Source organism: Hemitrygon akajei, chromosome 10 (genome assembly GCF_048418815.1).
Source record: "Hemitrygon akajei chromosome 10, sHemAka1.3, whole genome shotgun sequence".
In the NCBI taxonomy this organism is placed as follows: domain Eukaryota; kingdom Metazoa; phylum Chordata; class Chondrichthyes; order Myliobatiformes; family Dasyatidae; genus Hemitrygon; species Hemitrygon akajei.
Genome location: NC_133133.1, coordinates 159,777,815 through 159,801,839, shown reverse-complemented (window position 1 = coordinate 159,801,839; position 24,025 = coordinate 159,777,815). Strand labels below are relative to the sequence as shown.

The 24,025-nt window shown below is 36.8% G+C and overlaps 1 protein-coding gene across 1 annotated transcript in view; it reads left to right on the top strand.

The window, feature by feature from the left end:
* Nucleotides 1-24,025, top strand: part of ankrd26 (ankyrin repeat domain containing 26) — a 131,197-nt gene that overhangs the window by 78,918 nt on the left and 28,254 nt on the right. The window contains exons 22-32 of the mRNA XM_073059530.1: nt 171-309; nt 708-921; nt 1,873-2,056; nt 3,297-3,431; nt 4,454-5,419; nt 6,340-6,492; nt 8,412-8,584; nt 10,315-10,408; nt 19,741-19,818; nt 20,571-20,684; nt 22,764-22,876. Coding sequence (XP_072915631.1) covers nt 171-309; nt 708-921; nt 1,873-2,056; nt 3,297-3,431; nt 4,454-5,419; nt 6,340-6,492; nt 8,412-8,584; nt 10,315-10,408; nt 19,741-19,818; nt 20,571-20,684; nt 22,764-22,876 — 2,363 coding nt within the window. The remainder of the gene's footprint in view (nt 1-170; nt 310-707; nt 922-1,872; nt 2,057-3,296; nt 3,432-4,453; nt 5,420-6,339; nt 6,493-8,411; nt 8,585-10,314; nt 10,409-19,740; nt 19,819-20,570; nt 20,685-22,763; nt 22,877-24,025) is intronic.

Sequence of the window (24,025 nt, the reverse complement as noted above, 5' to 3'; positions counted from 1 at the left end):
GCTAGCATCTCTAATATTTTCTAGTCCCTGTGAAAGATTATGAACATGTAATGTTTTAGTCAGTTTCTCTATTCATAGGTGTTTCAAATCTTTCATGCTTTTATCATATATGTTCAGGAATTTTATTGTTAGGCTAGTGATTTAATTAATTTTGATTTTCCTGTTTGTAGCACACGAAAGCAATGAATATTTCTGATGACCTGAGTAATCTCACACAGTTGTTTGACAGTAGTGAAAGCGATTCAGAATCTTCTGATCTCATGTACAAGATTAAGGCGCAATTACTCCAAATTGATGTGGAGACGATAGGTAAGGATAGTAAATCAGAACAGTGTGTGTCTTCTATTTTCTGTCTTGTTTTCAAGTGGCAGTATGTACTGTTTGTTTTACTATTGTATGTAAAGCTAGTAGATGTTAGTTCTGCTTTATTTTTTCTCTCTATTCATAAGGGTTTTACAAGAAGCCTGTATGAAAATATCTTTTAAATTAAATTTTTAAATAATATTACAATTTCAGTAATATTGTATGGAAACGGAAGACTGCAGAAAAATATTGAATCATAAATGTTGTTCATGTAATGAAACTAAATCACATTTTAATTCTGTAAACTATCCAAACTAGTGTGCAATATATTGCTAACTTTTAATGATACATTTTAATAAGCAAAATTGATTCAGTTTTCTAATACAGAGTTTGTCCCATAATAGACTCAGTAAGTTTACTGAAAATCCAAAATATGGTTCAAGAATATGAAAGAGAATTGAAACGAGAAAGGAAGCGTTATGCCTTGCTCGCAGAGAAAGCAAAATATCTAGCGAATGAGCGGAAAGAACTCAATCGAATATTGAAGGAAGCTAGAGATATGAAATTGACACTAGAGTGTAAAATAGTGGAGAAAGATTTTGAATTTAAATGCCACAAGTAAGTTCTTGCTTACTCAATTTTAAGTATAATCTTGTGGTTTTGATGCATCTGTGTTAAATGTGAAATTATTTTTCAAAAGTATTCATCAATACATTAAGTACATCATGTAGATACATCAGTACTCTAAATAGGTGGGTTGGTATTATGCATGAAAATAATCAGTATGCAAGTTTGACATTGATTTTGGTCCCCACTATAAACTCCATTCCTTGACTAAATACTACTTGTCATTTTTTGACATCCTCTTGAAGCCAAGCAAGATTGTTTGCTACCTTAATTTTATGTTTCTGAATTGGGATGTTCTACAAGATCATACGACCTATTTACATCAATTGTAAGATTTTGTGTCTCCTTTCATCTTTGGCTGAAGCCCTCATTCATTAGTTACCCTCAGTATATGCTATTACAATGCTTCTGTGTTCTGCCTGCACAGCATGTGTTTATCTAAAGCTTTTATGCATCGTAACTTGAATCGGTTCTATTAGCCCTCTCTCCCCTCTTGTCTTTATATTGGCTATTTCCCCTCCTCCCTCTGTCTTGTTGCAGGGTTTCAATTTAAAACATTGACACCTACTTCCACAGATGCTGTTTGATCTGTTAAATTCCTCTTGCAGTTTTTGTTTATTTGTAGTCTCCTGTACCTCAGTTCACTTGTTTCCAACAAGAATGCCTGCTGCCAGGCCTGATGATAAAGATCTCTTTCTTACTTTCAAATTTTGTAACATGCTCATGCCTCTAAGGCTTTCAGCTCCGCATCTTGATTTCTGCAGTTTTTCAGTTCTGACATTTGTACATCTATGCTTACATTTGAAATGTATCTGCTGATACTTATATTAAAGATAAACACAAAGTTTGTGATGGTATTTTCAGGAGTTACAATGTATATAACTATTCCACATCACAGCATGAAAAATACCTTATCGGATTTTATTTCTTCTCAAAATAAAGTTTCAGGATGAAACAAGAGGAAGAGAAACGGAAAACTGCAGAAATGTTGTTAGCAAAGAGCTGTGAACATCTTCAGGAAAAGGAATCCCAGTATTGTGAAGAAATCCAAGAAAAACATAAGTTTGAACTAATGTTAAGAAACCTGGAGATAGAAAGGGACACAGTGATCACCGATCTGAAAAAGGTTGACACAATTAATAATAACTATGTATGTTAATAATTGTCAAATATACTAAGTCAATTTAAATATAGAAGGGTGCAAGAGACAGTTTAAAAAAAGAAACAATAATGCCTATGTTATCTTCTCACTGGTACTATTTCATAAGAACTCCCAAAAGTATTCAGGAAGTAAAATCTTCATTGTCCCTGAGAATAACAGATACAAAAGGCTGGGTATTCAAGAGTATAAAACATCTTCGGATTCCACGAGGCTGTTCGTTATTTACAAGCTACAAGTGCAAACTAGAAATAAGAAATTGAGATACACAGCTTTGGCTGAGAATATTTCCAGCGTCTCTAATCATAATGTTTGAAATGCCAACAAGTGAAACTTGATCCCAACCAAAACAAAGGAATTCTATCCACCAATTTAAACCTTTCTCTCCACAGACAGACTGGTCGTGCTTATACAATCTTTTTGACAACATTTCAGCATTTCAACCACCTGTTGACATTTCAGCAGGAACATAGGAAATGTGGCCAACTTGAAGTTTCCCTTCTAATTATACCTCATGCTGATTTGGAAATACGCCATCCAACATGCACCACTGCTGGCTCAAAACCCTGGAAGTGCATGACTGCCAGCATAATGGGAGTACTTACAAACGTATTCATCATTCATGGAGGCAACTCCACTCTAGTTTCTCAATTGCATTTAAGAAAGTGGAATAAGTCTGGACCTCACCAGGGTAATTTAATTCACATGAATTAAATTACTTTATTTAAAAATGTACTTTATTTAAAAAGTCAGGAGAATCAGCTAAGTTACATTCTCCCAGTTAAATATGTGTCCCAAAATCTACAAGTCGAGCCCTTTGTGAACTAGCATCACCCCACTTCTCTTGTTTTAAAATAAAACAAGAGAAAGCATTCCATTTTGGATGATGAAGCTATTCTTATTTTCCTATTTGCCTGTGCCTAATCTCTGCTATTAATGGACTTTTATGAAGAATAAGGTGGCAAGAATACCAATGGCCCATCAGTGGTTCTTATACTTACTTTGGTGAGTTGGAAGTACTCAATTGGGCATTACAGATGAAAGACAACCTTGAGCCATGTGTGTGTCTGTAATTGCAGAGTCATCAAGGTATGAAGGTTTGTTCTAAGACTGTTAATAAAATGAATGACTAGATCTTGTACATATTTGTAAGTGCGAAGTTAATCTAGATTTTTAAAAATAAAATTTTACTCTTAAATATCTTTAGCTGAGTGAAGAAAACAAAGAGTTGCAAATCCAATTAAACCAGGAGAAAGCAAAATGTGAAGAAATTCTGAACAGGCATCTGAACAATCAGCAAACAATGGCTGAAGAAAATAATACGGCTGTACAAGAAATAGAGGTATGTAAACAATGAGCACAAACTTGAGAATTGGTAACATATTTTGCTGAACATTGCATAATATACTTTTATGAACATGCATCCACATCTGAGAGAGAACACAGGGCATTCTTCAGTAGCTTCCTTTTGGTTTTCACTACTGAAGTTCCAGGTGGAGGCTCAGGAATACCTACAGATGTAGAAGTATTCGTGATTGCTGTTCGGTAACAATTTTGTTTTACCAATCAGAGTTCTTAGCCCTAGGCTATACCCCCAAACCAGGAGGACCAGTGGACCCTTTGACCTGTTTGGAATTGGTGACCCTCCCAAGAGTCAAAGTATAAAGCCCTGACCAACCAACATGTTCCGCTTGGTGGCGCAATAATATCAGCGCCGGACTCCGGAGCGAAGGTTCCCAAGTTCGAATCCAAGTTGGATTGAGTGTCGAGCTAGCAACTTAGCCTTGTAAAAACAAGAAAAGCTTGCTACGGAAACACCGTCAAAAGACGGTGCCCCGATAACTCCACTGCCAAGTTAAGGGCTATTCTTCTTTCAACCAACATGCCCCCTGTATATAAGTGAGTGGTAGAACTTGGGGTGAGATTATGGGAATATGAAAGGAATAATGTAGGATTAGCGAAAAATGAGCATTTAAGGTCAATGCAAACTGTCTGGGCAGAAGGACCTGTTGCTTTGCTTATGTCTCTCTCTGGTTCAATTCAACCACTATTATATTTATAGAATATCTAGAATAATTTATCATTTTTATATCAAAACCTCTCAAGCTCCAAGTTATTCATGGCATTGAACATACAGATCCTGTAAAGTAATAATAAACCTGTGGGTATGCTCTTTTAATTGTTAGACCATTTTAGAGGTCATTTGCAAAAGAATACTAATTGAGATCATAGAGCAGATCTATGGATGGACTAAATTGGTCAAAAATTCTTTGATGCTTAGTAATAAAAATGTGCTTATTTCTATGTGTATTATCTCTTGGTTTATTGTTTATTTTTCTCATTGAACAAATCTTTGTTTTGAAGCCTCTTGCTCAATGCGACAATCACCATGTTGAAGAAGCATTGAAGGAACACAATTTTACACTACAGCAGGAGGTTACTGTGCTCAAGCGTGAATTGAATTATTTGCGTGAGCGCAATCAAGAGGAACAGGAAAAGTATATGGAACAGATTGAGACTTTAAAAGTAACACTTGAAGATACAAAGAAGGATTTAAGAAGTAGTGAAAATAATCTAACTCAAACAAATTTACAGTATAATAGTCAGCTGAATGCCATGAAAAGTGAAGTTTTATTGCTGACTTCCAAACTTGAACTTCTTGAGGCACAAAGAAAAGATCAACAGAGTGAGAAGGAATCTATTCTTTCACGTTTGAATGCAACAATTCAAGAATTGGAATGTAGTCAGAAGGCCAACTGTGAATTTGAACAAATTCTTCAAAGGGAACGTGATGAATGGGTTCATTTAGATGAAAAAAGAAATAATAAAATTTCTAATCTTCGTGCAATCAATAAGAAAATGTCAGAGAAATTAACTAAGGAGGAAGGAAAAGCCAATGATTTAGACAAGAAACTTCATCATGCTAAACTTTCTCTTGCTGAAAAAAACTGTATGCTTGAAAGTGTTCAGAAAGAGCTGAAGCAATTTCAGGAGCATGTAACTGATCTAGAACAAACAAATAAAGTGGAAAAAGAACAGTTAAGCAAACACGAAGTTCGTCAGGTATCTTTACAAGAGAGACTAGCTCAAGCTCATAGTGAAATTACACTGCTACATCAACAGTTCGAAGATGCACAAAACAAAGTTATAATGAAGGAAAAGGTGGTTACTGATGTTCAGGACAAATTCAATAATATGTTCGCTACACTGCGAGAAGATAGTGAGCGCAGGATCAGTGTGTTGGAAAAAAGAAATGAGGAGTTGTTGAACAAGAACATGGAACAAAACGAACAAAAATGCAAATATGAAAATGAGATAGATGTAAAAGAGGTAATGTAGTTAATATTTCAAGAGGTAATTATATCTTTATTTCTGTAATTCAGCTTTCCTTTCTGCTTCCCTGTTTGGTTAGATTGGAACCAAAAGCTTTCTACAGTAAACTTTAGATAATGTAGTCATCAATCTACTTTTGAAAGTTCTTTGTCTTTTGATGGAATACTATGCTATTTTGTTCATTAAGTGATGGAAGAGAAAAGATCGGCAAAATGATTTTCTCTCACAATATGGAACCTTGTGTTCTGTAACTGTTTGAGTAACTGAAACTAAAACTGTAAAGTAAAAATTATATAGGACTACCTTCATGTCCCAGAACATTTAATAGCTAAGAGTGTTACCGAAGGAGTGTGCAGCAAATAATTGTCATATGCAAGCAAGGGCCAGTTTTCACATATTTGTTATATAAAAGGCCACTAATAAAATGTACAATTGACATTTAATGATTTTTTTTTATGTTTTTAGACCATGGAGATGATTATTGCTGTTTTTCAAATAGTGCCATGTGATTCAGTTCACCGACCAGAATCACCATCTTGGGATGGAGGTGGCACTGGTCGTTTGTGTTAATACCAAACTTGAGTATGAGCTTCTATGACTCAGCAGTGAGAGTACTACCATTTACCTCTTACATTTTCTTCCATCATATCTAATTTTCTCCACTTCCTTTCCTTTAAAGCTCTTCATAGCTCAGATTTTACCTAAACTTTTGGACAATATTATGTCAGTATCCAATTTTATCTGATGATATATGGGAGGCAGGGTTTGAGGGTCGGCACAACATTGTGGGCCGAAGGGCTTGTAATGTGCTGTACTATTCTATGTTCGATGAAATCTCTGTGATGCATTGTTGAAATGGTTTTTAATATTAAAGGTAAAACATGAATGCATTATAATATTGGGATATTCTCTTTTAGGCTTCATTGAGGCAGCTTCAACAGGATCTCGCTGATTCGCTGAAAAAACTTTCTATGTCAGAAGCCTCTTTGGAAGTGGTCACACGTTCTCGCAATGAAATAGAGGGTGAGAAAAATCATTTACAGAAGCAATTGCATAAATTGAAAATTAAGGTGAGTATGAACGCTGAGAAGGGGTGATATAAAATTAAATATAAAATATTTCTGTAATAGACAGATTGATTTGCTCATAAGAACAGCAAGTATATAAAAATGTCTAACGTAGCAAAGAAGGATCATTTGGAACTAATTATTATTGTACTTAACATTGTACAGTGTAGAAACAAGTGCTGCTTCTGCATAGCACAAAGTCACTCCTATCCTCCTATCCTTGTATATCTCTGCATGCCTATATTTGCATGTTCTCATCTCTATCTGAATAAATAAGTTTTCTTTAAATTCCCTAATAGATTTTATTGCTTAGAAGCCTCAAGAAATTAGATCCAGCAGCATATTGTTCATCTTTTCCTAATACATGTAACTGGCAATCTGTTAAGGCGTATTCTGGAGTTAGGATATATAGCAAATAATAACTTCACCAGCAACCAATCTTCAGATATGAATATGGATTATAGATTGAATTTAAAATGCAGTCTTGCACAATAGTTTTCCTGGAGCTCATTACAAATCAAACATTTTGTGTGTCTGTAGTGTGGATGCGAAGGTGTGAAAACTGAAGGAAGCATTGTGGATAGATTGTAACTATAGAATTGTCTGCTGTTACTTTTGTCTTTAGCATATACAAATGTTGTGTAATATTGGGCCAGGAGGCCTCTTCGTCTAGAGATCCTCAAATACGATGCCTGTTGCTTGTTTTTGTTGAATAGACACTTCTACATCCACCAGCTTCAGTGTCTCTCTGGTGACTGTGGTCATGATACACACAGTCTATCTCTGATGCTCTCCTGATTCTGCATGTTCTGGCTTTCTTTACTTTATTACAAAGTACCTTTATCATGTGAAGTATTTTATCAAAAGTGTTTAGTAATCTAGATCCTTTGACACTTTAACTCATATGGATTGCTCTTATTTCAACCAGGACTTCTCTTTTTAAAACCTAAGATTGACTAATCAATGTTTTTGATTTCCAGATGTATTTTTAAGTAGGGGTTTGATTATTTTTTTTGTTTCATTCTTAAGCTCAAATGTCCACTGGCACTTGGAAATGTTCAATCTCTGCCAGGTGTTATCATCTTATTTCAATTGGTGGACTTTAAATGTGATATTTGGGGGCTAGGACCACTAGACTCAAAAACAGTGACTTTCCTAAGCAGTTTGTTAAGCTGATCAACACCTTCACCCACTAACCCTCCCCTCCACACCCCTCCACCTCTATTTATAATTTTCTGTCAGTCACCTTGTGTACAGATCACTGTATCTAGCATCACTGTGTAGCCAATCTATGTATATAAACTACCGTATATATTAATATTTATTATGTTTTTATTATTATTATTTTGTTTGTTTTCTATTTATGCTGCATCAGAGCCAAATAACAATTATTTCATTCTCCTTTATGTTTGTGTACTGGAAATGAAATTAAATAATTGTGAATCTTGAAGTTTCTCATCTTCAGTGTTACTTCCACTGGATACATTTCCTGATTAAAACTAAAAGGTTATAATAATTAATTCATTATTATTTGACCATTCTCCAGTTTTCATCCAGGTCATTTCTATATATCATTTTATCATTAACTGTATTACTTCATTAGCTGTAATATCATTAGCTGTATTACTGATGAGTTAACAGTACAAAGTGTAAAGAGTAATCTCTTCTTTAAAAAAAAGATTAAAGTTAGCACCAAAATAATAATTTGCCTAATACTGTCACTTGTACATTCTGAATTATCATTAGGATAACAATTGAGACAAAACTTAATTGCCTTATTGTCTAAGTGAAATGCCACAGGCCTCCCAGCATGCTGAGTAATGTGATGGCTTTTATATAAATATAGTCTTTAAACAGTATTCTTCTGGAAACAATATCTTATTTAGATTATGAGCACTAACTAGAACGTATTTTCCTTATAGTTACAAGAGAACCAAGACAAAAACATGCAATCAGAAAGGAAAATTAAGCAGTTGGAGAATGCTTTGAAAGAGAAAGAATATCAGATTGCAACTTCCCAGAAAATTCAAGAATCTTTTTCAACCTCCTCACAAAGGAATGAGGCTACAAAGCATCTTGAAGAACAGATTCAGCGGTAGGTAATAATACTTAAAACATTGTAATTAACATCAGCAAAGATTAATGAAATGTTCTGCTTGTCATTGCACTGTTACAGTCTGATAAATGACTTCAAGTGTTTTCACTTTGAGCATAGTAGGTAATCTTGCAAATATGCATTAATGTTCAGAATGCTAGCTGTCGTAATATCTTTCATGAACTCACCCAAGTCAAGGCAGTGTTTTAGAGCACAGTTTTAATAGATATATCATGCCGCATTATTCCATGAATATTTATTAATAGCTTCCTGAAAGTGTTTCATATCACAAAAAAAAAGAATCATTTTAATCTGTGTTATGCAAACTTTAGTAGATTGATGCTAAGTAACCATGCAATTTTCCTTTAAAGCACTTTTAACTACAGGTAGTCCTTGAGTTACGAACGTCCGACTTACGGACAACTCGTACTTACGAACCAAGGAAGGAGAACGCTGTCCGCCATTTTAAGTTGGATTGCAACGCTGTCCACCATTTTAAGTTGGATTGCGGCGCTGTCCGCTATTTTAAGTCGTTGCCGTTGACACTGGGTTGAGTGTTTAACTTTGTATTTGGCTTAAATTTTTCTTAGTAAGATTCAAGTTAACCCTGCCCGCACCCCCCTCCCGTTCTGGTCAGCTGGTGGCGCAGTGAGATCAGTGTCGGGCTGGAGAACGGAGTTCAATCCAGTGATAGACTGTTCCCGTGCCAGGTTGATGTCGATCCAGTGACTCTGTACCATCCGTGCTGGGTTGATGTCAAGCTCGCAACTCGACCTCGTTAAAAAAAATACTGCCACCTCCAGTTTAAATTCCCACATGGAATATTGTGGATGATCAAATACCCAAACCCAGCACAGCTCGCACTTGTCCCATTTTGTCTCAATGCGGTGGTCTTTAGGACCCAGCGGACCTCGGGAGCCACCGCCCACAGTGTTTCTGTTCCATTGACGGTAAGCGATTGAAAATAAAGTGGAAATAATAAAGCATTTGGAAAGAGGTGAAACGCCATCGGTCATTGGAAAAGCGTTAGGCTACAGTTGGTCAACGATCGGAACAATTTTAAAGGATAACGGATAAAGTGAGAATAATGGAACATTTGAAAGGCGCTGCCCCAATGAAAGCTACAATTAATACTAAGCAACGCAGTGGTTTGATTATTGAAATATATACGTTTCTTAAGTGTTTTATATGCATAGAAAGGTAAAATATATACTATATACTAAAACAAACGTTTGACTAACTGACGCTAAATAATTGACTTCCGTACAAATCTGACTTAAAGATGGACTCAGGAACGGAACTCATACGTAACCCAGGGACTGCCTGTAATTCCTTAGTAAATGTAAAGTTTTAAAACGTGCCTTTCAAGTGCCATTATGCAAGTACCTCTTTGAACCTTTGTACATGAGAACTAGTTGCAGAAATTTTCATTTATTTAATGTGGATTGTAATCATTGTTTGGGCCAGCCTATAGTGCAGAAGTTTTAAAATTTATCCCTAAAAATGAAAAAAAAAGATTTGTGGTGAATATAATTTAAATTAAAATTCTTTGGCCTTTTGATAATTTAGACTGGATGTGGGTGAATCATGCTAACCAAAAAATAAAGGTCTAATACTCTTGAACCTTGAATTTACCCACATTTATGCTTCTTTAAACTTAGTGAATATATCAATTTATTATCATTATCTTAATTTCTGTGAACATATATCATGCCCTATTATTGTTCCAGGCTAGAGATAGAGAATGCAAAATTAGAAGCTGCTGCAAAAGAGCAAACAAACAAATCTGAGTTACTGAAGAAGGAACTTAAAGAGTCCCAGTCAGTAAGTGTAAACTCAATAACATTTTAAGTTTATTTTGAATGTATTTTTCAAGAATAGTCTTTTGCAACTATGAAATGTTTTGTTGTATTGATGTCACAGTGAAAGCATTTAGATATAGCTACTGAGTATGGAAAACATCTAAGCTTTGTTACACTATAATTTCATCCTGTTTCTGAAAAGCTCAGGTTGCACATCATCTGAGTTTTGTTGGCTATTGTACATGCAGCAATGCAGTGAAATAGGCCTTGGCTGCTCTTGTATTTCCTTTCTGCGTTCTCTGCTACCCTCTGGGTGCTTGTGTCATGTGCATTCTCTGATATCCATTATAAAAGTATTTTATCTATAGTTTTGGCCTTCCTAAGTGAAGGTCCTATAAAATTAGAAACCATAAGGAAAGCATTGAGAAATTAGTGAGGGCTAAAGAATTTTATTTTTGAGACTAATCCTCAGGCAGGTCTGAGAGGAAACCAACTGATTGAAAGTTCTCTTAAACTTAGTGGCCATTTTATTAGGTACCGTCTGCACCACTGTAGCCGCTGAGTGTATGTTTATGGTATTTTGCTGCTGTAGGCATTCACTTCAAGGTCTAACATATTGTGCATTTGGAGGTGCTGTTCTGCACACCGCTGTTGTAACACATGGTTATTTGATTTACTGTCAACTAGATCCATTTTTCTTTGACCTCTCTCATTAACAAGGAGTTTTCACCCACAAAAGTGCTGCTCACTGGATTTTTTTTTGTTCTTGGTATCATTCTCTGTAAATTCTGGAGACTGGTGTGTGTAAAACTCTCAGGAGATCAGCAGTTTCTGAGATATTCAAAATACCCCATCTAGCACCTTGATCACATTTCTTCTCCATTCTAGTGTTTGGTCTAAACAACAACTGAACCTCTTGACCAATGCATGCTATTATACATTGAGTTGCTGCCATATGATTGATTATCTATTTGCATTTATGAATGGGTGTGCTTAATAAAGTGGCCACTGTGTGTCGTCATCCCACAGATCTGACACAATGAAGACTTCCCCAAAGGAGGTATAATTCAGAAAAAGGAGGTCATATTGCTTATTTTATGTTCAACTTTTTAATGCTTTTTTGGTTCTTGCAAATTTCCAAAATCATAGTAAGGTATTTTATCCAAAAGTTTCCTCAACATAGAACTATTATTTCCTATTTAAGGATATTTTTCTTTCTAAAGTTACAGTATTGGGATGCAAGAAAAGCACAATCATCTATTAAGTAACCTAGTTCATACTTTCTACTACTCCTGATAACTGCAGATTTTCCAAATGTTACGTACCCCGTAACTGGGTCACTTACCAGCAAAGATAGAGAAGTCCGTTGAAGTCTGATGGTACTATTTTTTTACAGTATTTATTGATAAAGATACACAAAAATAATATCAATGCAAACATACAGATAATATACTTCGTCAATACTAAATCTAAAAGCGCGGGTATAATAATAATCAATAAGAAATAGCTCTATCGTTGTCTAGGGGATAATGTATTGTCCGATGGAAATATAAAAGTCACTCAAGTTCATTCAGGCGGCAGTCTTTGGGTGGAGTCAAGAGAGAGAGAGATTTTGGGAACTTGCCCGATTTGTCCTTTTTACGATGTTGATCCTTCGAAATGTCGTCGGTGTCCTTTTCCTTTTAGCTAAGCCGTCTTCCGTGGTCAGTCCCACCAATTCCGAGGCAAATGGAAAAGGACGCACGTGGGCTTTCCACCGGCTGTCGCTATTACGCTGTCACGGGATTTCTCGCGTTTCTCCTGGTGCGTCTGAAAGGGGTTGTTCCCCAGACCCTCTTTTATCCTTACTCATGGGGTCTCAGATGTCAATCAGGTTGGGAGGATGCCATCCCCCCAACCAGCCCACGTTGCTCATTCCTTGAGGACTTAGATGAATAGCGCAGTGCTCAATACACAATTCCGTCTCCAAGAGACAATGGCCGTTTCCCGTGGCTTTGTATCGTTGAGGGGCCAGGACATTCCAAACCCCCTGTGGATTCTGCGTCTCTCTCTCATTTCCTGGGTCTCCTGACCTGAATTAATAGCGATCTTGCGATTCTCAAAAAGGGGGGGGGGCTACCCCACACCCTTCGGCCCCTCAGAGTTGGGGCACAGGCGTAACACAAACTACTCATTGCTAAAGATGAACTTCTTTTCCATAATGTTATTGAGTTGCCTCTGGAAATGTCACGCAAACGACTGTTTACTCAATGAGATAGATTTTCAGTTTTAGGATTCCTGAATTCTTAGGAGCTGCAGGTTATGAATGTGTAGTTCCATTCTGTCAGTGTTCAGATTAAGAAAACCAGCATTTCCTTCTAAGATATTCATTTTAAGTTTATGATCTCATAATATCAGCTTCACTTAAAGCATCATAGGCAAGACTCAGTTTGCCCCTTAGAGCCATAGCTTGTAATGTCATCTACTATCCATTGAAATGGTGCCAGTCAAAATAAAAGGCCTGTCAATTCTATAAAATGATGACCCAATACAACTCAAACACCTTGAAAATTTTAAATTATGACTCTCTTTAAGCCTCGTCACAGAATTTCCCATTCTTGCAGTACTATTTCATCTTCAGTTAATGTTAATATTGCACTACTTATAATAATCTATGATATTGAATCTGCTCACCTTTGGAAGAAGGCCAAGTATTTTTGAGAAAAGGTGAACTTTATCAAGGTGGTCCATTTCAGAAATGTATTTGTTTAGCCCTGCTAAAACTCATGTAAATTTGAATGCATAAGTTTAAACTATAATCTGGGAAATTGCTTTATCAAGTCAACATCAAACATCTTTCCTGATAGCTAATGACTATATATATGTAGATAGATATATATGGGTTATTGTTGTAGAATATTGTTATAGAGAATTGCTTGTGGAAGGCTGTTGGACAGATGGATACAGTGACACATCTAAGCAGTGTTGCAGATGAGAAAATGTACACAGTTGAGAAGATACATTAGTAAAATTTAAATCTTGATTAAAATTCAATACCAAGAATACTAAGTAGATGAAGTCATCTTAGTCACAATTTCAAAGGTCTTCCCACATATTTCTAGTAGTAAAGCAATTGATTATAGTATATTTAAGACTATAAGAGATTGGAGCATAAGTAGGTCATTCAGCCCATCGAGTCTGCTCCACCATTTCACCCTAACCGATCCATTTTCACTCTCAATTTCATTCTTCTGCCTTCTCCCATAAACTTCCATGCCCTGACAAATCAAGATCCTATCAGCCTCCACCTTAAATACACCCAGTGACTTAGCCTTCACAGCCACCTGTGGCAACGAATTCCATAGATTCATCACCCTCTGGCTAAAGGAATTCCTCCTCATTTCCATTCTAAATGGACATATCTCTGTTCTGAAGCTGTGACCTCTTGTCCTAGACTCCCCCACTATCAGATTTGATTGGACCGCCAGGAAAAGCTGAAAGGCTGCGAATGCTAGTTTTTAAATCTCTCACCCTGGCCCTGTGCGTAGCCTCCTCTCTCGATTTGACTGGGCTGCAGAGAAGAGCCGAAAGCCCACCTATATTGCCAAATATAGAATTAAAAATGTAGAATGCTTTATCATTTTTTATCCATTAATTGTATATTTTTATTTCAACTGAATGCTGGAAATCTTTTACAAGTGACATTTTTCTGATAATAAATTCTGAAAATAGTTGATTCGAAAGTAGGTTATGAGTGTTGTATGGCATTGTTTGTAGACCTATTGGGATCAAATTAACTATTATTATTATTATTATTATTATTATTATTAACACAAAATTTAGAATTTGAACTTCAATTTTTGGAGAAACATTTAAGACCATACTTGGTTATCTAATCCATGTGTTCTCATAGGATTGAAAATCAGAGTGTTGAAAATCTAGAACAGTGTGATCTAGGAATAATGGTGCATAGTTCCCTGAAGGTGGAATCTCATGTGGTTAGGGTGGTGAAGAAAGCTTTTGGTATGCTGGCCTTTATGAATCAGAGCATTGAGTATAGGAGTTGGGATGTAATGTTAAAATTGTACAAGGCATTGGTGAGGCCAAATTTGGAGTATTGTGTACAGTTCTGGTCACCGAATTATAGGAAAGATGTCAACAAACTAGAGAGAGTACAGAGAAGATTTACTAGAATGTTACCTGGGTTTCAGCACCTAAGTTACAGAGAAAGGTTGAACAAGTTAGGTCTTTATTCTTTAGAGCATAGAAGGTTGAGGGGGGACTTGATAGAGGTATTTAAAATTATGAGGGGGATAGATAGAGTTGACATGGATAGGCTTTTTCCATTGAGAGGAATAGGGGAGATTCAAACAAGAGGACATGAGTTGAGAGTTAGGGGGCAAAAGTTTAGTGGTAACACGAGGATGAACTTCTTTACTCAGGAGTGGTAGCTGTGTGGAACGAGCTTCCAGTAGAAGTGGTAGAGGCAGGTTCAATATTGTCATTTTTTAAAAAATTGGATAGGTATAAGGACAGGAAAGGAATGGAGGGTTATGGACTGAGTGCAGTTCGGTGGGACTAGGTGAGAGTAAGCATTCGGCACGGGCTAGAAGGGCCGAGATGGCCTGTTTCCATTCTGTAATTGTTATATGGTTAAAATCGATTTCACTATTCAGCCCTTCAGAACTAAATCAGGTCTCCATTTTAATTTGCTTTTGTGGAGCTTGTATAAGACTATAGACATTCTACTGGAAGTCATAATCAGTTTCTTTGTTTTTTGGGGGGGAAGGGCCTTCAAGTAAGGGTAGATAATATTAAAAAGGAAGATTTTGTGAAATGGAAACAGTGTCTGAGACTAGTCTAGTCACTCTTTCTGACCCTGACCATCATAAGTGCTTGATTGTTGGCAATATATAATGATACAGAAATACAAAAAAGTAACAACACCTTGATAAACATGAAATATCCTTCCTGTAAAATAGTGGGATACTGGAACACAGTAGCCACTCTGGGTCCAATCAAAGGTGCATTTGTTCATTTTCTACATCTTATAATCGCAATCACTACTGGATACTAAGAACATTAAGTACTGCAGAGGCCTATCCCATCAACGAGTTGCTCGATAGCGAAGGAGCCGGACTTATGCAAATTGCTTTTGATTGTCGCCTGAATTTGTTGTGCATCATTTTGCCAAGACAGTGCACAAATCAGAATCAGTTTAGTATTACTGCCATATGTCCTGAAATTTGATGTTTTGTGGCAGGAGTACATTGTAATACATAATAATAAAAACTAAGTTACAATAAGAATATATAACAGTCGGCCCTCCTTATCCACGTGGGATTGGTTCTGGGACAGCCCGCAGATACCAAAAAACACGGCTGCTCAAGTCGGTGGACTTTAGGACCCGGCAGAGCTCCGGACCTTATTTAACCTGGCTCGGTGTGGTGGACTTTAGGACCCGGCGTAGCTCCGGACCCTATTTAACCTGTCTCAGTGCGGTGGACTTTAGGACCCGGCGGAGCTCGGCCCGCCACCCGCAGTGTTTCTGTTCTGGAAAATGATCACAATTGAAAATAAAGTGGAAATAATAAAGCGATCGGAAAGAGGTGAAACGTCATCGGTCCTTGGAAAAGCGTTAGGCTACAGTTGGTCAACGATCAGAACAATTCTAAAGGATAAAGTGAGAGTAATGGAGCATGCGAAGGCCCTGCCCCAATGAAAGCTACAGTTATTACTAAGCAACACAGTGGTTTAATTATTGAAATACATATGTTTCTTAATTGTTTTATATGAATAGAAAGGTAAAATTTATACTGTAAATTCCAGTGTATAAGCCAAGAATTTGGCCCTAAATTTTGGTCTTAAAATTAGGGGGGGCGGCTTATATAGAGTGTGCCAACTTTGGAAAAAGGAATATACAGAAGACAGGTCATATTTATTGGCTGTTTTTGAGTCAAATACAAAAGAAAATACAAACACTTAGGAAATCTACACAAAAGAAAAGATCTACAAAACACATTCTGTTTCTTAATTTACTTGTACACACTGTTGTTATCAAACGTTCAGAGATTGAAACTCTCACACTCTTCATTATCATGCGGCCCTCATATTTCCCACTGGAGTGAATGACTGATTTCCAGACATCATCCATTTGTTCCATTGTCAACGCATGAATTTTTTGAATGGTTTGTTTAAACTCACATCTAGTGGCTGGAGCATGGACGTCAAACCACTTGGGATGACTGCAATGTCCGTATTTACAGCTTTCAATGCTGCTTTTGACTCACTTGACAAGTACGCTTTGAACATGTCCTAGACAAGTAGCGACTTTTCCTTTCTGAAATCTTCGGGACATCGACGCCACACCTCTTTAACCCACTTCAAGCAACCCGCTTCGTCCATCCAGCCGCGTTCTTGAACGTAAACAACAACACCCCGGGGGAATTTTTCTTTCGTTGGGAATGCTTTCCTCTTAAAAATCACCATCAGTGGTAGTTTGGTCCCATCAGCCATACACATTAACACGACAGTAAACTGTTGCTTCTTGTGTCCAGTTGTTTTGACAAGGATTGTTTTCTTCCTCTTCTGATTGACAGTGCGATTGCCAGCAAAATCAAAGAACATTGGTGTCTCGTCCACATTACCACTCAGTGAGAGCGGATGTGCCTTTCGATGCTTGATTACTAACGATTGGAAGTCCATAATCTTAAGGTCGCTCAGCAGCTTCTGAGCAGTCTTTGTTTTCTGTCTCAACACAAGATTGTGTCTATTCATAAGTCGGGTGCACCAACTTCGCGTAGCTTTGAAATTTTCACTGACCTCACGGTGTTTTTTGGCTGATTTCACCGCTTGAACTCGAATCATTTCTCTGGTAACAATGTATCCAGACGATCGCTGGTGATTCACCCACTCTAAAACATTTTCTTCCAGTTCTGGCCACTGGCATGTTTTCCCGTGGTTTGCACACTTCGTCTTTGGTATTTCCCTCAGTGTGTCCTCTGCCTTTCTCCACTCTCTCACTTGTTTCTTGTTTACACTAAACTTCTTAGCAGCTGCAGAATTATTCGTTCCTTTAGCAGAATCAACAACATTCAGCTTGAAGCCAGCATCATATCGCATTCGTTTTAATCTTTTGTACATGGTGGTTGCAAACTCAATACTGAGTACACGTACTGATCCCGCCACCCCATGTTGTGTTTTAACGAGATTACAGTGGGCGCTAAATGGTTTCACGGGGGTTACATTTCAGAGTATTCTTTACCATTGGGAACCTAATCCAAAACTTCCCTCCCTGATTTATTTATTAAGAATTCACCTATAACACTCTACAATGTGTAGGCCTGTTTTCTTAGCAGGTACTGGTTCACAAAAGTTCCGGATCCGGCAAAGCTGAGTACCAGCATGTGAGATCTTGTGATCTTTTCTGGTTAAGTCAAAAACCTCTACAAAAGGGGTCGGCTTATACAAAGGTAACATGAAAAAGTCATTTTTTAACCTTGAAAATGGGGGCCAGCTTGTACTCCGGATCGGCTTATACACCAGAATTTATGGTACTATATACTAAGACAAACGTTTGACTAACTGACACTAAATAATACCAGATGTACCTGTTCTGACTTTGAGAACTTCAGTTTTTTTTTTCAATTCCCGATCCGCGGTAACCTATGCACATCCTCCCGTATACTTTAAATCATCTGTAGATTACTTATAGTACCTAATACAATGTAAATAGTTGTTATGCTGTTTTGTTCAGGGAATAATGACAAGAAAAAAAGTCTGTACATGCTGAAACAACAAGTGCTGGAGAGTCAACTTCCAGGTTTTCCCGATCCGTGGATGAGGAGGGCTGACTGTAGTTAAAAATAAATAGCGCAAAAAGAGAAAAAGTAGAAAAGGTACATCTGTAGAAGTTTGTCAGCATCTTTGTTGACATGTCAAATGCCCTCAAGCTCCTAATGAATTACAGACCCTGCTGTGCCTTCTTTGTAACTGCATCAACATGTTTGACCCAGGATAGGTCCTCGGGGGCAGCTCAGTAGTGTAGTGCACAATGTTTTATAGTACAAGCAATCATGATACAATTCCTGCCATTGCCTGTAAGGAATTTGTACATTCTTCTCGTGACTGTGTGGCTTTTCTCCAAATGCACCGGTTCCTGCTCACTGTCCAAAGAATTACCTGTTCTGTTGATATGTTAATTAGTCATTGTAAATTGTCCTGTCATTAGCAATTAAATTGGGGGTTTGCTGAGCATGGTTTGAAGGACCCAAAGGGCTTATTCCACACTTTATGTCAATCAATAAATAAAAGATTTTGACACCCAGGAATTTGAAATTGCTTACCCTTTCCACTTCTGATCCCTCATTGAGGACTAGTGTATGCCCCTTCATCTTATCCTTTAAGTCCGCAGTCAGTTCTTTGGTCTTAATGACATTAAGTGCAAGGCTGTTGCTGAAACAGCACTCAACCAGCTGATCTATCTCGCTCCTGTACGCCTTCTTGTCACCATCAGATATTCTGCTACAGTCGTCCAGCCGGACTTACTGCGTACTGTTGTTCAGTTGTCGCCTGGACTTGTTGCATATTGTGCTGAGATGGTGCATGATCCAAAAGAATGATTGTCTTGTGATAGCAAGTCCCTGCTAGATGTTAGTAATGTAGAATACTGCAAGTCCGGTTTACTAGAGAGACTGACAGCAGAGGAGCTGCATTACCCTGGTAGTGACAAGGATTAGGCTTACGCTGCAGGGTTGCCTGTTGCAGCTGCCTAGGAGAAGAGACTCGAGGTTGTGTGGGAGAGAGCAGGGACTTCTATTGGATGCACTGGAATCCGGACTGGGTTGGGTGATAGCCCCTCCTGTCAGTGCTGCCTTCCAGTGTTCACTCAGTGGAAGAACAAACTGGACCAGGACGATCTATAGTGATGCCACTCAGGGACTTATTCTATATATTTTTTTCTTTGGACAGTTACTGTATGGTTTTCTGAAATTGCTGTTGGTAATGTTTGCACCTTGGCCCCAGAGGAAAGCTGTTTTGTTTGGCTATACTCGTGTATGGTTTGAATGATCATTAAACTTAAACTTGATATCTAGTAAGTTTATCACCAGAAATTCATGAAAGTGCTTTTTCTCAAAAATAGCAATTTGAAATATATGTAATATTTAATGTGTCTGAACATTCAGTTTTTCTTGTTTATTTCTTACTGTAAAATTCCTTTTCTTCACAATTTTTCTTTCAGTACCAGAAGTTTGCCCCCTCAGCTGATTCCTTAATTTATCCCTGTTATCACATGAGATGGTTTTTAATATCATTCATCACATTGGAATCATCATGCAAAAAATCATAATAGTTATTATGATGTTACTTACACAGGTTCATGCTCGTCTGGAAGACTTAATAACAAATTTGCAAGGGTTAAGGGTTAACTTGGAAGATCAACTCAGTCAAGAGGTTTGATGTTTCATTAATTAAGCTGAATGCATGTGGTGCTTTTATTCTAAAAACCAAAACAGCTGTGCATGTTATTTTCTCTTTATTGAAATAACATAACAAATATTACAACTGACAAATGGGTTGAAATATTAAATATTACATTGTTATGCTCCAAAAATATACTGTAAAATTATTTCTACAAAGAGAAACGTGCCCATTGAAATATTTTTTGAAGCACTCTGGTCCTGCATTTTGTAGACAAATGTGATGTATTTTGCATCTGTGATTCAAATCCCCATTTATTAACTAATTCTGAAAAAAGATTGAATTAAGATTTTTAATTGAAGATTCTTAAGATTAACCAAGATATGTACTATCTGTCCCTAATTAACCTACCAGTGCAACTTTTGAACTCACAGCTGACAATGATCTCAGACAACAGCATTTTGAGCTGCCTGAAACTTCAGGTTACTGACAGTTCTTAAGAACAGAACCCTTGCATAACACATGGAGTGTTCTGTACTGTTCTGCTGCTCAGAAAAATATGATCATGGGCAGTTTCTGGCACTGATCAGGTCCTCAGGGTGCTGGACTAGAGTTTCAACTTGCATTTAAATTTTAGAATACAGCTGCTTTAACAATATCCATTTTTAAAACTATTTAACTGCAGACAATGTGTGGCATCAATTACATTTATTAAACCAAAGATACAGCTGTAGATAGAAAGCAATTTATTCCTATTATTAAACAACTTTTATATTTTTGTTTAGCAACAAAATGCAAAAGATTCACATCAACAGTTGGAGGGAGAACTGAAATCTCGATCTAAGCTTGGCCTTCGACTTGCTCAGTTGGAAAAAGTTAAAAAAGAGCTATCAGACCAGGTAATAAAAAAGTAAAACAAATGATCCAATATAATGATGCCTGTGTCGTTTAATTACTTCAGATACATCCAGATTTTTTTCAAAGATTCAAAGTACATTTATTATCAAAGTATGTATACAGTACACAACCCTGAAATTCGTCTTCCCTACAAACAGTCACGAAACAAAGAAGAACCATGAAACCAACACATTCAAAGAAAAACATCAAATATCAAACCCCACTCCCCTCCCGGCGTGCAAAAAAAATCATGCAAACGGCAACAAAAAAGTGAGCGAAAAAGACAAATTATAAAACACAAGATCATCAGTATTATTCAGATCAGTGCTCATTAACTACAGGCCACCCCAATTCCAAAATTGCCCAAAAAGTAGTAACAAAAAAGAGCAACTAGAACTAGAACACATCATAAAAACTATTTGAATAGAGTCCTAATCTACAATCCGCTTGGATTAAGCCTTGCTGCAGTCCCCATCCACTGACAGCATTGAGGGAAAGAAAGGTCAAGGACTTCCCCAGGGGAAGCAGTGAGTGAGAGCCAGAGACCATCATATGCAGGCACCTCCGGCAGTGGCGAGCCAGAGGCTGATAGACAGCACTGAACACTCGCTCACCACCACACCCGCCTGCAATAATTACATGAATAATAATTCAACTTTATCATATTTTGAGTTATTTATTAAGAATTTAAATGCTCGAATTCAATCCTGTGCACTTTCTAGAGAAACCATTCTTAAACAAGAAAAATTATATGGCTCATTATCTGAGTGCAACTGTTCCATAGCAAATCCTACGTATATTCTGTATAGTTTAATACTTTGGGTCTGAATGGTTGTGTTTTTGATCAAAAGATCAGGATCAAACTATTTTCAAAAATAGTTTTCTTATATTTCTAATTCCAATTACAAATTTTATTCTTTTGTAATGTTTCATTTTGTATTTATTATTTTTAGCAGCAATTTTCTAGAATAGATTGTAGTTTGAATAAAACAGATTGACTGCAGACAAAACAAAATGATTTAAAGTTATGCTTTTCAACAACCACATCATTAACATTAGCAGTATAATACATGTTTACAAGAAAAAATAATCCATAGAAACACTAATAAATTTAAAGATTGGAAACATCTACAAATACTAAGGATATTTTTATTATAAGAGACATGTCAAAATATTGGTTCATCTTGCAGTAAATTGCACTACAGCTTCTAATGGTTCCATATGTGTGGTAAAATATGGAAGTTGGTGAGTTGCTTATCCTGTTCATCAGAGACTTTGGTTATAAAAACATTGTTTGTTTATGTGATGGATACAAAAATCTGCCAAAATGTTTATAATTTATCCAAACCAAATAGCATGGGAATTTTAAATAGCATGGTAACCCTTCATTACTGCCCAGCAAATTCAATGAAAATTAACTTTTATAAGTTTAGAACTCATGTAATTATTCTTGGAAATTTAATATAAAACAGTGCTATAGCTTTCAAAATCCCAATTCCTTTCTCCTAGTTTAATTTTAGCTATACAATTGTACTTTACATATTCTACTTCAATTCTATATTTTTGTTCCTTATCCCAGATTCTAAAGAGCTTTGCACTATTTTGGATTTCTAATAATTCCTGTGCAAAGGCTGCTTGGGAAAACTGGGAAAATGTAAATATAGTATCCACCTACAGATGATAAAAATCTGGACTAAGGAGATTTATATTAACAAAGTAATAAGCATTTGGTATTGTGAAAACCAGAAATAATAATCATTTGGAAATTTGTATAAAATTATTTGTATATTTTATTTATAGGTTATACATCAGATGTTTTTTTAGCTTCTTTAATAACCCTATTCATTAATGGTCAGGTTAATATTAACATCAAAATAATTTGGCCTTGACTTCAGGCACTATTGCAATCAAGTGATTAAAAAAAGTTTACAGTAAAACACATTACAAATGTTTGTAACAAAAATATCAAGATTCTAAGGGTATTTGTAGTATTTATACTATTTACATATCTTTATTGTCTAATTGACTGTTCATGTGTATCTTTAGTTCTTGAGTCTAAAAAATACTTTTTAAACAAAAAGGTTGAACTTGAAAAGAAACGAGTAAAGAAGCTTGTAAAGAATAACCAATCAGTTGAAACTAGACTGGATCAAGAAATAGAAAGAAACAGTGAACTCCAAAGAGAATTATACCGGTAGGATATTAACTTTTGTACTAAATCTCTCTCATCGAGGCTATTAAGCTTGCACATAACATCCCATTCTAGTATTATTGGTTTCTATCATGTTTTCCCATGCTTTCAAGAAATAGTTTTTTTTTCAAATCTCTACTCAAGTTCCTCAGCTTAATTTCCAAAGTGGATGATATTTAACCAGCTACTTAAACTTCCCAAAAATCATTTCAATCAATTATGTCTCCAAGGATCCAGTCCAACAAGGAACAAATCAGTGTTGGACATGGATATAAGAAATGAAATAGACCATAGGACACCATCTAAATAACATCCAGGTAACAATGTAATTCAGTTTACAAAAATAAAGATTAAGATTGGCTTAATTTGTTACACGTACAGTATTGTGCAAAAGTTTTAGACATGTATATACTTAAGACATTAGCACAGCACTGCAGTAAATCTTATCTATTGCATTGTACTGCTGCCGTTTTTTAAAAAGAACTAATTTCATAACATGTGAGTGATGATGAACCTGATTCTGATCATCGTCGTCATTATGTGCTGTGTTATTATGACTAGATGATTATGGTCTCATAACCATAATCATTCCTGCCAAATTTTTCTACATAAGTGCTTTGTCATTGTCTTCATCTGGGCAGTGTCTTTACAAGATGAGTGACCCCAGCCGTTGTCAATGCTCTTCAGAGAGTGTCTGCCTGGCATCAGTGGTCGCATAACCAGAACTTGTGATGTGCACCCGCTGCTCATACAGCCATCCACCACTTGCTCTCATGACCCTGATTGGGGAGGGGGGTGGGTGCGGCTAAGCAGATGCTACACCTTTCCCGAGAGTGACCTGCAGACTCGGAGAGGGAAGGTGCGCCTTTAGTAGAGACGCATCTCCACTGATTCCGATATGGGTCTCTGTTGTAGGAAGGAATCATGAAGAGGGGAATCATGGTTGTGAAACGGCGAAGGTAGAGCGGAGGGAACGGGTGGCACCAGAGAGATGTTCTGTAATGATCAATAAACCAATTGTTTCAGAATCAAATGAGCTTGTCTGGTGTCTCAGGACTGGGTGCCACCCCATCCCCATCCCCCCCAATCCCTGGCACACCTTATCTGCCACCTGTCCTACATCCTTCCCGCCATGCTCCACCCTTGCCATTC